Source organism: Barbatula barbatula, assembly GCF_947034865.1.
Source record: "Barbatula barbatula genome assembly, chromosome: 13".
Lineage (NCBI taxonomy): Eukaryota > Metazoa > Chordata > Actinopteri > Cypriniformes > Nemacheilidae > Barbatula > Barbatula barbatula.
Genome location: NC_136776.1, coordinates 13,077,813 through 13,091,269, shown reverse-complemented (window position 1 = coordinate 13,091,269; position 13,457 = coordinate 13,077,813). Strand labels below are relative to the sequence as shown.

The 13,457-nt window shown below is 37.5% G+C and overlaps 1 protein-coding gene across 1 annotated transcript in view; it reads left to right on the top strand.

Moving 5' to 3' along the window:
- Positions 1-367: 367 nt before the first annotated feature.
- The window catches only part of dock3 (dedicator of cytokinesis 3), a gene marked incomplete at its 3' end in the record, with an annotated part of 151,381 nt that continues 138,291 nt past the window's right edge, over positions 368-13,457 (top strand). The window contains exon 1 of the mRNA XM_079470648.1: positions 368-825. Coding sequence (XP_079326774.1) covers positions 789-825 — 37 coding nt within the window. The 5' untranslated portion in view covers positions 368-788. The remainder of the gene's footprint in view (positions 826-13,457) is intronic.

Here is a 13,457-nt window from a genome sequence, read left to right as displayed (position 1 = left end):
GCTATATCACAATATATTAGTCACCGTCAGTCCTCAAAAACTCGCATTAGTCTCGTTCCCATTCAACTGGTGTCACGTTTATCGCCAATATTATGATAAAAGACGTTCAAATGAAAGATTATCACGGTGTTTGTTCAATATCCAATCTGTTATGCCATTTTACAAGCAAAACTTTAGTAACATTTCAAGTGCGCCAGTGGTTGCCGTGGTCATTTTCTGAAGTAGGCTACGCGCTGTTTTGACACTTACTCCGTGTTACATAATGACACCTCACCGTGTAAACTAACGTGACGTAAACTATAATATAGGCTACTAAATGAGTCCATTCAGCGCGCGCTCCCTCCGTGCGTTCCGTCTACGGTACAGCGCGTGTCCCGATGAAGAGCGACAGTGTGCGTCATGTGACGGCGGACAGACGGAGAGATGAAGATGGCGCAGCACCGGCGCTGAAGAGTCTCCCGTGAACCGTACAGAATCACCGCGAAATAACGGGAAATCGCAGCAGTCACGCTCGAGGAACGCCGAACGCGCCCGCGACACGCAAGGGAAGCTCGTACTCGCGCCGTTTAAACGGATTTCGCCGTTAAATCGCGGACGGAGCGAGGCAGTGAAATAAATAAATAATCGTCTCCATCCTCAGATGCTGCCGCATCCATAACGGAGATCCAGACGCGCGGATGTTTAAGAGGATGAGAAATACACAGCGGTGAATAAACACGTCTGTTTTAACTTTCATGTGTCATTTCAACACAACTCTACACAAATCTTGGTGATTTTTTTCCGGGATCATGTGGACGCCGACCGAGGACGAGAAGATCGGAGTGGGTGAGTTGAACAATATTGTTTTATTAGTCGTTGTGATAGGAATCGTCAGCTCGAGCCTTTGAAATGATGTGAAACGAGGATTTATACGAGGCACGTGAATCGTGATGTTGTCATTTAAAATGTAATGTAAATTGTTTATTCAAAAGCATATCGGGTACTTTTAACCATTATCGGTATAGAGTATTTCGCCTAAAAGCGTGTTATTTTAAAAGACTATTGAAATCGTGATGTAAATCTGGACGACTGTTGAATACTAACGCGATGTTACAGTAGTAGAATACACACCGCCGGTGTTGTTCGCGGAGATGACACTTGGCCGACAGGGGGCGCTAACAGGAGTGCGTTCCAACAGGTGTATTGAGGAAAATGCCTAAACACGACTAATAACAAAATCACGCAAGCCTGACGCAAGATCATCTTCGTCAAAGAGATTTAACGTAAGCCTTACGCAAAAAAAGAAATAAGTAATAATAACATGAACCTTAGGAGAAACGAAAGGGTGGCGGCGATGCTGCAGTGGTCACCAACACGACAGCGTCGCGTTCTTATCTGACTGGTTTTATACTTTGCATAGGAAGAATGTCAAACCTACTGTGGCGTTTATAAGCAAATATCTTTAAAAGCAAGACAAGGGATTGTATTTACAGTGCAGTACATGAATGATTCGTCTCATAATGGCCCGATGAGTCACAGCGTTGAGAGAGAACAGCATTAAAGGACGGGTGCGTGACTGGTCTCTAATAAAATGCAGATTAATAGGTTGAAATTTTTTGTTGTGTTAGACACTGATCTGTTGGTTCACTTCATGTGCTGGTGTGAGTCATAATACAAAATGGCAGCCTTCTGCATCTCATGCAGTTTACTATGTTGCACAAGTGGTTTGAGCAAATTCCATGTGATTGAAAAATCTGAGCTTGCACACACTACTTGTATAGGATGGTTATTGAAGCTTATTGAAAGACATAGCATTGTAGGTTTAAAAGATTGATACGGTTTAACATTTTATTTTGGGGCTGTCATTTTAGCCAAATTTAATGATTGAATTTGCCAGAAGTTTACTTTTTGTTGCATTGGCATGATACGGTTCTGTCGGCGCTCTGCCGCAGCTTTGAGACGCTTCAAAGTTTTGGCATTCCGTTTGATTTGATAGATAACAAGATTATAAAAAGTCTTAAAAATGACACAATGTAAAGACAAAAACAACATCAGATATGGTAAACTAGCTCAATTATGACAAAAATGTCAGATATAACCTTATAATTCAAAGGGGACGTTTTGTACCCTAACTAGAGTTCTGGAGCCTATTTAATAGCCCAGACTTTTAATTCATATATATATATATATATATATATATATATATATATATATATATATATATATATATATATATATATATATATATATTTGAAAACTTAAAATGTAAACATAAAAAAAGCATAAAATGTTTTTTAAGATTAAGTTACAAAAATATTTTTCTCTTTGGTTGTCATGGAAATGAGAAGTGACATGTGGGCACATCTCTGCCAGAGCATCTCATTCATTTTAATAATTTAAGATCAAGATAGGAGAATATGGTTATTTAGGTCTTATTACCAACCTAGTTATTTTGAGACTTTTCATCAAGAAAACCATTTATTTTATACATTTAATGTTGATAGATTACATTTACATTTATGCATTTGGCAGATGCATTTATCCAAAGCGACATGCATTGCATTATCCTATACATTTGTTGCTCCTGAGATTGCACCCACGACCTTGGCGTTGTTGGCACCACGCTCTTACCACTGAGCTACAGAGCAAAAATAAAAGCAACTTTCTTCTCCCAAAACCTAAAATCCCTTTACCATCGCAGACAAAACCAAAATCAGCTTCAAGGTTGAACCAGTTGAATATATTCTTTACTTTAAAGTAGTCAAGGGTAAATACGTAAATAAATAAGAGTTTGATGCCACACAGTCTAGGTTGAATAGTACAGGACAGTATAAGACTGTAGATGGATTGACAGACAGACCGATAGATAAATGGTTCACATGAGCAACCAAACACAAAAGTACCGAATACAGCAGTATTTTTGTCCACTCTATGACTCAACATCAGTTTAATTCTCAACAATTTTATTCAAGAGCTACATAATGAAAAACCGCAAACAGACTACCAATTGTCAATCTATAAAAGTAGATCTGTCAAAAGGATGGGAGCTTTACATTCCTAGGCAGAGGAAGGTGGTAACTCGTGGATGTCCTCCAAAAGGGCTGTCCCCTCTGGCACGCCGTTGAAAAACAGCTATTCACGCTGGTGTTGTGTGTGAATGAGTCTTTGTAATACAATGAGCATGTTGAATGTGATGCTAACCCCCTAGCCTGCTAATGCAGCGCACAGTTCACATCAATGAAGGCCATTTTTCTCCTCTCGCCTACATTTACTGTAGAAAACTCATTTGGCCTATGTTGTTTCAACATTGATTCTACATTAGCGCTGGAGGTTTTTTACATTAACCTTGTCGTTGCATTTAGCAGACTTGAGATATTAGTGACCCGGGTGTCAATTTAACTCCGTAGACCAGATCAGGTGGTTTTGTGTCAAAACAAGTTACTATATGTGGGTTGATGTTTCCAATCACATATAATAAATTGCACCTTTTAGTTTAGTTTTGAGACTGGTTATATGTAGCGAGGCCTCATTTCAGTGACAGGAAAACTATAGGTGACATTGTTGGTATAGGCATCAGTTTTCTGTTAGTTTCTATGTAGGAGGTCTGGCTGCTGTTCTGGTTTAGCAGTTAACATGTGTTGATAGATATGATAATATTATTGCTAACCGCAAACATCAAGTTTTAGGCTGATTTGTCTTTTGCTCCACCAAATGGAACGAGTCAGATGGAGGAAGTATTTTGTCTTTTAATTTGATATGTTTGGATTAATAGCCATAGAAGTCCTGACTCCCGCTGTTCCTGAAGACACTTTGGATCTTTGGGTTTGAATATTCGCCTTTGCTTAATGAAAAGGCTGCGCTCAGTTAAAGCATGTATTGTAGGTGGACGGACGAGGGTGAGAATGTGTTGATGTTAGTAGACACATTGTGAAAAAAGTTAATAGTTGTTCAATAGCTGAAGGCTCATCAACAACAAGAACAAAAGCACTCAAGGTCTGAGGACTGGTGAGATGTTTTCTACTTTGAGTCACAGCAGGCTTTGATTTGGTTGTTACAGTTTATAGAATAAGTTTAAGAAACTATCAAAAAGTTAGAGGATTGTCACATTTCACAGTATAGTTTATTATTGGGAGTATTATAGATAGTTATTGCTTGTTAAAGTTGTTGAGGATACTCAAAAATTGCCAATAATAATAAGAGTTGAACCAATGTTTCATATTTATGGATAATTATTATTTATTTTAAATGCTTTGTTAATTTTAACCCAGTTTTGGGGCAGAAAGGAATTAACCCAGCCTTTGGGATAAATCATCCCATTAAATGGTTATATTTGACCCAACAATGGGTTAAAACAACCCAGCATTTTGGGTTGACACAACACAGCTTAGATTCATTTGCAACTCAGGGTTTCGTCCTGACACTGGGCTGTAAACCTTAAATATTACACTTTGGTTTAAACTCTTCTTATTATTTACAATTACGTACACTGAAAATATTGGGTTGAAATTGGGTTCAATCCATGGTTGGCTAAAATATGGACAAATCCAACCGTCGGGTTATTAACTAACCTATGCTGTGCCAACAATTTGGGTTTGAAACACCCACCATAGGTTAGGTTATTAACCAAGTGGGCTTCGTTCTTATTGTACCCAACCATGGGTTAAAAGCAATCAATTTTTTTACAGTGCTCTTTACAGACGATTTTTGCCTAGTGAGTGGTTAAAAAATGGTTTGAAAATAATATTTATGGACCCAGATAAGTTTAAAGTAACCTGCAATAAAAAGGCTGATTCAGACTGATCCATCCATGGGTTCATATACAATCCAACGGTTGGGTTCGTCCCTTTTCGACCCAAGGCTGTGTTGAAAGTAACCCAGCATTTTTAAGAGTGTATGATGTGTTTTTTTCAACCCATGGTTGTGTCAAATGGCTTATTTCTAGCCGAATTTACAAAATTCTTAATTCTAGGTAAACCAGCTGTTGGGTGTGTCCACATTTTACCCAACAACACAGCATTTTTTCAGTACGGAACCACCTAGACCACTCTAGCAAACGGCATATAAACTGCATGAACATGCATGAACAACCATTTCTATTCATGTAAAAATACGCTATATTTTCTTCAAAAAAGTTACATTAGTTTGACGACACGTCACTTTGCAATATATTATGTTTATGAATTTGGTTTATATTGTGTATATTCAGATGCTCATCAGCTGATACGCACAATCTTGAAGCCAGTAAAACTCTAACAGCGTTTCGTTTAGAATGTCTCTTCTGTCTCCCTAATACAGCCATATGAAACAGCTGGAGTATTTCTTAATTTCATGGCTATTCATTTGATAAACTAGAAGTAATGACTTTCATTAGAGGGGAACTCGAGAGAGGGAGAGAGGCTAACAGGAGAGGACACACAAAGACACAATGACAGAGACGTTCACGGCCATTGCTTCAACACAAACTTCTAACTAAGAGTTAACTGCACACGCATGACCAGAGTGGCTCTTCCAAGTGTTGAGCCGCAAATGTCGCTGCGGCGATGCGAGCAGACATGTATTTTGGGAAAAAGGAAATCTGCTGGGGACAGCATTGGCATGCAAGTCCTGTCACATGTCGTTCACACAGGCTTTGTTTTGCGAGCTTCCTCTGCACACACGCCCCTGCTCGGCCAGCGTGGCTGAATGTTTGCTGTAGGCCCTGAATATCAATTATATTTAAAACCAAAACTCTTGCATTGTGAATTTGAAAGCTATTTAATAGGATGTCTTAATGAAGTCTTTCAGCCAGCTTGGAGCTGTCCCAATGGCTTTGTCTGGGTATGAGTAATATTGATAGCTTGACAACAGATCTGTTATTTGGTTCCGTAGTAATCTAGTTTTTTTTGTGAGAAATATGTCGTTGCATTTGCAGTGCAAAGGTTGTGGGTTCAAATTCCAAGGAACATACACACTGATCAAATGAATATGCTTGAACGGACAGTAAGTTGCTTTGGATAAAAGGAAAAAAATTATAAATGTGGCCCTGCCTGTGAAAACCTAGCTAAAGCCATTTTAGTGATTTGCTCATTTCTACATTACAACATCGTACATAGTGGAAAGAACATTCTGTGAAGCTATTACCTTGATATTTTCTAAGAAGATTGTGTCAAAGATTGAAATCAAACATTTATTCGAAGTTGAGCCTTAAGCGTGGATTCCAAACCTGTATGACCTTCTTTCTTCCGCAGAACACCAAAATTTTGATAACCAAACAACATCGACCCCCATTGACTTCCATTGTGTGTAGAGAAAACCACAGAGACATTTCAAAAAAATTCTTTTTTGTCCTTTACAAAGAATCATATACGGGTTTTGAACCACCTGAGGGGGATTTAAGGGTGATTTATTTTTGGGTGAACTATCCTCCAGATTTGGATGTGAATTCAAGATCCATGTGATTAGCTCTGAAGGTCCACTGAAGGTGTGACGGAAACACATCGTGTGGTTTTCACATGAGACGCTGTCCAAGGTCCTGAACACAGATTCTTTGTTCAACACACCGCTTGATACCTGAGAAGGTCTGGCGGCAAATGTGTTTACCACGGTTCTCTAACACCCCAAAAGCATTCAGCAAATCCTCAGTTAGATACTCCGCAAACATGTTTTCTTACTGAAATCCCAGGTCTTATGTCAATAGCGACATGATCACTGTGAAAGCGCTGCACGGTTTCTTCTCTATTTACCTTTTCCTCCTGAATGGCCCGACTGAGCAGCTGTCAGCTCATTAGTAAAACGTTCACCCGAGAGTTATCCCGAGCTGGGCTTTTCCAATAAAATCCCTGACTTTGTCGCCCGTGGGTTGCGGCAACGGTAGGGATAGAATCAATCAGGCTCGCTAGCTGAACAAACTCGATTAGATCTTGTTCAGTCACTCGTCACAAGGCTAAACCAGCTACATCACGGATCACATCTTGAAACGTTTCTCACATCCATAATTTGCAGAAATGAAGTACATTAGAGGCACTCTGTCTTCAGGGAACTTCTGGAAGTCAAAGGTTTCTGTTTGCCGTTTATTGTCCTCGATTGATTCCTCTTGTCGGAAGCCAGATGTCACGAAGCTGTCGCTAATCAGTGAGCTTTGCTACAAGATCACAATCTCAGAGATTTCGCCAAAGAATTTGCACACTGCAGAAGTGGCTTCTGGTTGATTTCGTGCATATGATGTCTTGCATATTACAGTTATTTACTACGCCGTGTGATCATTATTTTTCCAGAGTAAAATAAATACTTCAAGTCTGATTTGGTGGCGCACAGATTTTGAGGGTCTTTATTAAATTTGTTCTGGTCGTGAAACTGTGAAACAGTATTATGCTCCATTATGTTGCATGTGAGAGGCAATTTGATCTGTTTTCTTCAAAAAGCATGTTTCAGTTTTAAAGTCAATGTTGGATATATTTGAATATCGTTTAGATCTTTTAGGAATTTGATCACGTAATAAGTCGAAAATGTTATTAAAACTTCTGGTTTATTTAATATAGAGAAAAGGAAAAGTTAAAGGGATAGTTGTGCTGTCATCATTAACATCCCCTGAAGTTGTTCCAAACCTATATAAATGTATTTGTTCTGCTGAAAACTACAGAATATATTTGGGGGAGGAGGTTAGAAACCAACGTGGGGGTCACCATTGACTACCATAGGAAGCAAAACTACCACTATCCTAGTCAATGGTGCCCTAAACTGTTTGGTTTCCCACATTTCTGTAAATATCTTCTTTTGTGTGCACAGAACAAAGATGTTTATACAGGTTTATAACAACTTGAGGGTGAGTAAATGATGATACCATTTTTATTTTGCGTGAACTATCGCTTTAAGTATGCTCTGCATACTTTGTCAATGTTGTACATCATCCAGTTATCACACACACAACAGAAAATTTGCATATGATACGCCACTGAAACAGTGAGTGTAGTATGTTTGTTATATTTTAGACAGTCCCGGGTCTTCTAAATATTTGTAGTTTTTGTTCTTGTGTTCCCCATACTTTGCCTTTTTACAAACCGCACAATTTTGTGTGTGACTGCTGTATCTTCCTGCTTCCCATAAGGATGTTCAGTCATCCCTCTTGTAGACCGGCCCAGCAGAAGGGCCCTGAGCATTGTGGGATTCTGACAGAGATTTCCGCTGTTGTTATGGAAACCGCAGTGAGACAGAAGCCGGCCCTGCAGAACTCTGGCACAGGGATTCCAGCATTATCATGACAACCCTGATCTCACAATCAGAAATCAGCATGCTTTATTGAGCAAAGCACTGTCAGACTGGTGAATGACCTTCTGTGATGGAACTATACATTATTAATAGAGATTGATTATTTATTGGATTGTTAAGAGATTTAATATGCGGATGCTTGGGTGTTCTTGTTGTTTGGTAGGTGGTTGCTTACTAGTCAATATCAAACAGCCTACCCTGAATTCTTACTAATATTTTGTTTCAAATCTATTCTTTTTAGCCACATTATGTATATTATCAGGAAAGCAATTGACTGTAAGACTTGTTGACAGTGGGTTATTTTAAGACGAAAACCTATACTAATATGTAGAAGTTAAGAAATAATCATAATAGCGATAATAGATATAATAACACATTACACAATCAAGAGAATAATCATACTGAATTCCAGATCATCGTGCTGATGGCTAGTCCACAGATTTGCAGTATATTTTCTCTATTAAATATCACCATTCTGTTATTTTCTCTAAGCCCAAAATAGACGGCCGAAGTCTAACACGTTTTATTAACCTCGGTGACTTTAGTAATGGAGACCGTGTGGAATGTTCTCTTTGGCTGTTAATGTGTATCTGCCTGGCCTGTGAGTTTTTGAGTCAAAGAACCTTAGTGATGACAAAAAGAACTGTATTTCCAATTCCCCCAAAAATGTGTTCCCAGGTTATCTTAGTGGTTCACCTGTAAAGAGACCAGTAACAAACAAAAAAGTGAATTTCATGAATGTTTTGATTGTTTGCTGAGCCAGATTCAAGCTCTTGTGTTTAAATGAAAGAGACAAACCGACACAAATAGAGAATACTGTGAGAACGGTTTTACTCACAACACCACAAAAATAGCCAAGAATGTGTATGTAGAATGTAATCTTAAAACAATTATTGTACCCGAAAATTTGATGTCACATTGTCACAAACTTTAACAAAGAAAGATTAATATTTCCTTAAAACACTCATTATATCAAGACTTGTAGTTTTTTTAACAGACACATAGAATCCTTTCTTTGGTGGCTTTGGTGAGCTACAGGGAGGGTGTGTTCTTATGTTACAGCTAGCTTGCTATTGCTAACATCTATGAAATTGCATAAGTGCATAAAAGTGTGATCACCAATGGTCAACTGTCTCTTCACCACACATTGACTTACATATGTTAGGTCATTATAATAATTTACACTTTGATGTAAAGATGAGTCTGTAAGGAAACCTGCCATATTATATTTCAAACAGAGATGGCGATATAGAGGCACAAGTTACGGATTGCAGCTTTTAATAAAACATGTATATTATATTTCATTGCCCTCATTAGATCCTCTAAAAAAATAACTATGTCTTCGGAGGTGTATAAAGACCTTACATAATGAAGCGATATGTTTTTATTACCTTAGAATGATATATTTCTATCTACATACAGCGCGGGTCCCTTGCATGGAAGTCACCATGTTGTTTCTACAGTAGCCCTAAATGGACAAACTGCCCTACAGAGCGTGTCTCGTAAATACGTTATCTCCTTATGCAAAGGAGGGAAAAACGTGACGACATCCTCATCCTCGAAGGGTGGGACGATGGGAGGAGTGAGCCGTTGGTTGCAACTCCTTACCTCACCACTAGATGCTACTACATTTAATTCACTGGACCTTTGAGAAAGCATCTGTTTGTAAACAATATGCATCACAGGGTCAACAAATGAGCTGTTTGGAATCTAGATCTTTAGAGACATGCAGTGTCAGCCACTAATCCTTCCAATTATCGTAAATTATGAACAACCAGGATGCTTCAACTCGTTTTAGCTTACAGTTTTCCTTTCCTCTTTCTCTCCTTGAAATTTTTTCTATTTGTGGTATTGTTTATATTTCCTGTCTCCCAACCCCCACTTTCTCATATTTCACACATCTGTTAATCTCTCTCTTCCTCTGCCTCTCTTTCCATTTTTTTGTTCTTCTCACGTTTCCACTGATGGGCAATTACTTTGACCCAATTCCCAGCTGTCCCCATGCTAATGCATTCGTGCTATGACTGGTTTTAAGTCTGATTTACCATGCACGCTAATGCACACTTACGGTTCGGCAACGCTGTGGCGCAGGCATTGGATTCGTTCCTCCACTGCAGAAATGCGAGATGTCTGTTTATGTGCGCCTACATCCTCAAGCTGGAGGTTAGCGAGTTCACAACTACATGAATTCCAAGAGTGACCAGATATGGTTTTTGGTTTTATAATTCTGCCTCTGGAGCTTATTTGCATGTTTGACCAAATTCAACACACAATTTTGTGGTCAGGGGCCTCAAGCCCCTTAGGACATGTGATGTGCTCTTTTACAATATTAATCCATATGAATATTAGATTTCATTTCTGCCTAAATTTACATCCCATCCAAGAGCTAATGCACACGATAAACGTTGCTGTTATAAGAGTCCAATGTGCCTTTTCTCTATGCAAATTACGTTTCCGTTCTGCATGTTTGACAGGTGCTTTTAAGCAAAAGGATACATATAGCGCCTGCACTGCCTATGTTTTGCGTATATGTACTGGCAAAGCACATACATGGAATGAGCTGATTAGTCTGGCATTAGTGTAAAGATACCTAATAATATTTTTCGAAGACTGGCATTTGACTGGCATTACTTAAATCCTCCGTACTCCATTTTATTTAGCTGACCCTCACTAACATCTGTTCTTAAAATGATCTTGATCAAGACTGAAACCAGCACTGAATACATTTCTTGTTTTAAATGCGCTCACATTGCAATTTTCGTTTTAAATTTCATATTGGTCTATTAGATTAACCTTATAAACTCCTAACAGCGCCAATGATTGATCTGCTGTTTATTTAGGGATTTTCATTGCATCCATGTTGCTGAATATTATAAATTACTGTATGTGGAGCTTGCACTGTCAAAGATGATCAAAATGTAGAGTCTGACCAATATATTGTTAATAACTTCTAATAAATGATGTGATCTATGTAAATCTGATTTGTAAACTGTGTGATTTGTAAACGATTGCAAATTATCTAATTTTAAAATGTAAACAATCCGATTTGCAAACAAGTTATCTGTATACAATCAGATTTCTAACTGTAAACAATCTGATTTGTAAACAACATTGTAAATCATCCGATTTATAAACTATAAATTATCTGATTTGTAAACAACGATCTGATTTGTAAACAATTTCGTAAACGATCTGATTTGTAAACAACTTTGTAAATGATCTGATTTGCAAATGGTAAATGATCAATTAAAAAAAGTTAAAACAAAGGATCCGATTTGTAAACTGTAAACGATCTAATTTGTAAACAACACTTTAAATGATCTGATTAGTAAACATTTTTGTAAATTATCTGATTTATAAACTATAAATGATCTGATTTGTAAACTGTAAACAATCTCATTTGTAAACTATAAACGATCTAATTTGTAAACAACTTTGTAAATTATCTGATTTGTAAAATATAAATGATCTGTTTTGTAAACTGTAAGCGATCTGATTTGTAAACAACTCTGTAAACGATCAGATTTTTAAACAACTTTGTAAATTATCTGATTTGTAAACAACTTTGTAAATTATCCTATTTGTAAACAATTTTGTAAATTATCCAATTTGTAAACAACGTTGTAAATAATCTGATTTGTAAACTGTAAACAATCTCACTTGTAAATGATCTGATTTGTAAACTGTAAACGATCTGATTTGTAAACAACTCTGTAAACGATCTGATTTGTAAACTGTAAACGATCTGATTGTAAACAACTCTGTAAACGATCATATTTGTAAACAACTCTGTAAATGATCTGATTTGTAAACTATAAATGATCTGATTTGTAAACAAATGGTAAATGATCAATTAAAAAAAGTTAAAACGAAGGATCTGATTTGTAATCCTGCTTTAAGACTAGCTGGCATTCTCTGAACTAATGCCTATGATTGACTAAAAAAATGCAAAAAATCAGTTGACATTATCGCAAATCTTACCGACATTTCTTACTGTTTGACGATAAATCTCAGGCTGTTGACATCAGAGCAGTAATGGGACTGTTTATATATTTATACAATGCTAATTTAATATCTGTTTTATTCATGTTTTTTATGAGAGCGAAAGGCAGCCACTTACAGGCATACCTAAATACAGACAAAATAAGCTTAGATTTTATAATTATAATCAATACATTTATATTAATGTACATCAACTATATATTTTCTAATGATACTCTGTAATATTAGTTTGCATAACCATTTAGTGCTCGTGACTTTGAAACGAAACACTCCTTTTTCAAGGCAAATTAAATTATGCTTAGTTTAATTTCTTAGGGGTTAAAGTACACCGATTTTAATATGCAAATAACTATTTCATGGTGCCATCAAAGCTTCTCACAAGAAATGATTTATCAGAGATCATAGCATGACTAATTTAAATATGTAATGTGCTAACTGATTTTTTAAATAAAGACAATAGATGAATTCCATGAATGTTTCGGAGTAGGAAGTGTCACACCAATATTACTCTGCAAACATAAACAAACCCTCATCCTGAGATAAAGGAGATACACAGGATAGCAGGATGCTGACACACGGTGCATAGACTGGTCCAGGAGAGATTTCCACCCTGCCTGCTGTGTCAGCACAAGTTCACTCAATTTCCAGTTGCTTGTGGAATTTCAAGTGGCAGCTAAACAGATCAGAGAAATCCTCTCGTCTTAATAGGTGTAGTGAGGGGATACTGTAACCGTCTTACTTTATTTAGCAAATTTAGCAATGTTCTCTGTTGGTAATTTCATTTTGTCATCAACAGCAAAGTCTATGAGATGTCTTCACTAATATACAGTAGAGAAACAAAGCTGCATGTGCGTGTTTGAATGGGTTTCGGGCTTTAGTTCGGCTGCTAATCTGTGAATGTTGGAGCACCATCTGGTCCTGGGGATTTATCTGCCTGCATCCAATAGCTGCTGTCTGCCCTCTCCTCCCTCCCATCTATGTGCACTTGCTTTTATCATTCCTCTGTCCAAAACCTTCCCTTTCCAGTGCCATCTCTGCTGTCTCGACTAGAGAGCACAAAACAATGAATCTTTCAATGTGTTTGCATTTGTGACCTTCTCTTTTGTATTCTTTTATGAACAGGATCTCTAAACGCAATGAGACAAACAAATTAATCTTAATACATTAACAATGAACATAGCTCTGGATCTGTTTTTCGTTTGTATTCTCCTCGGCATGCCAAGTATATTTAG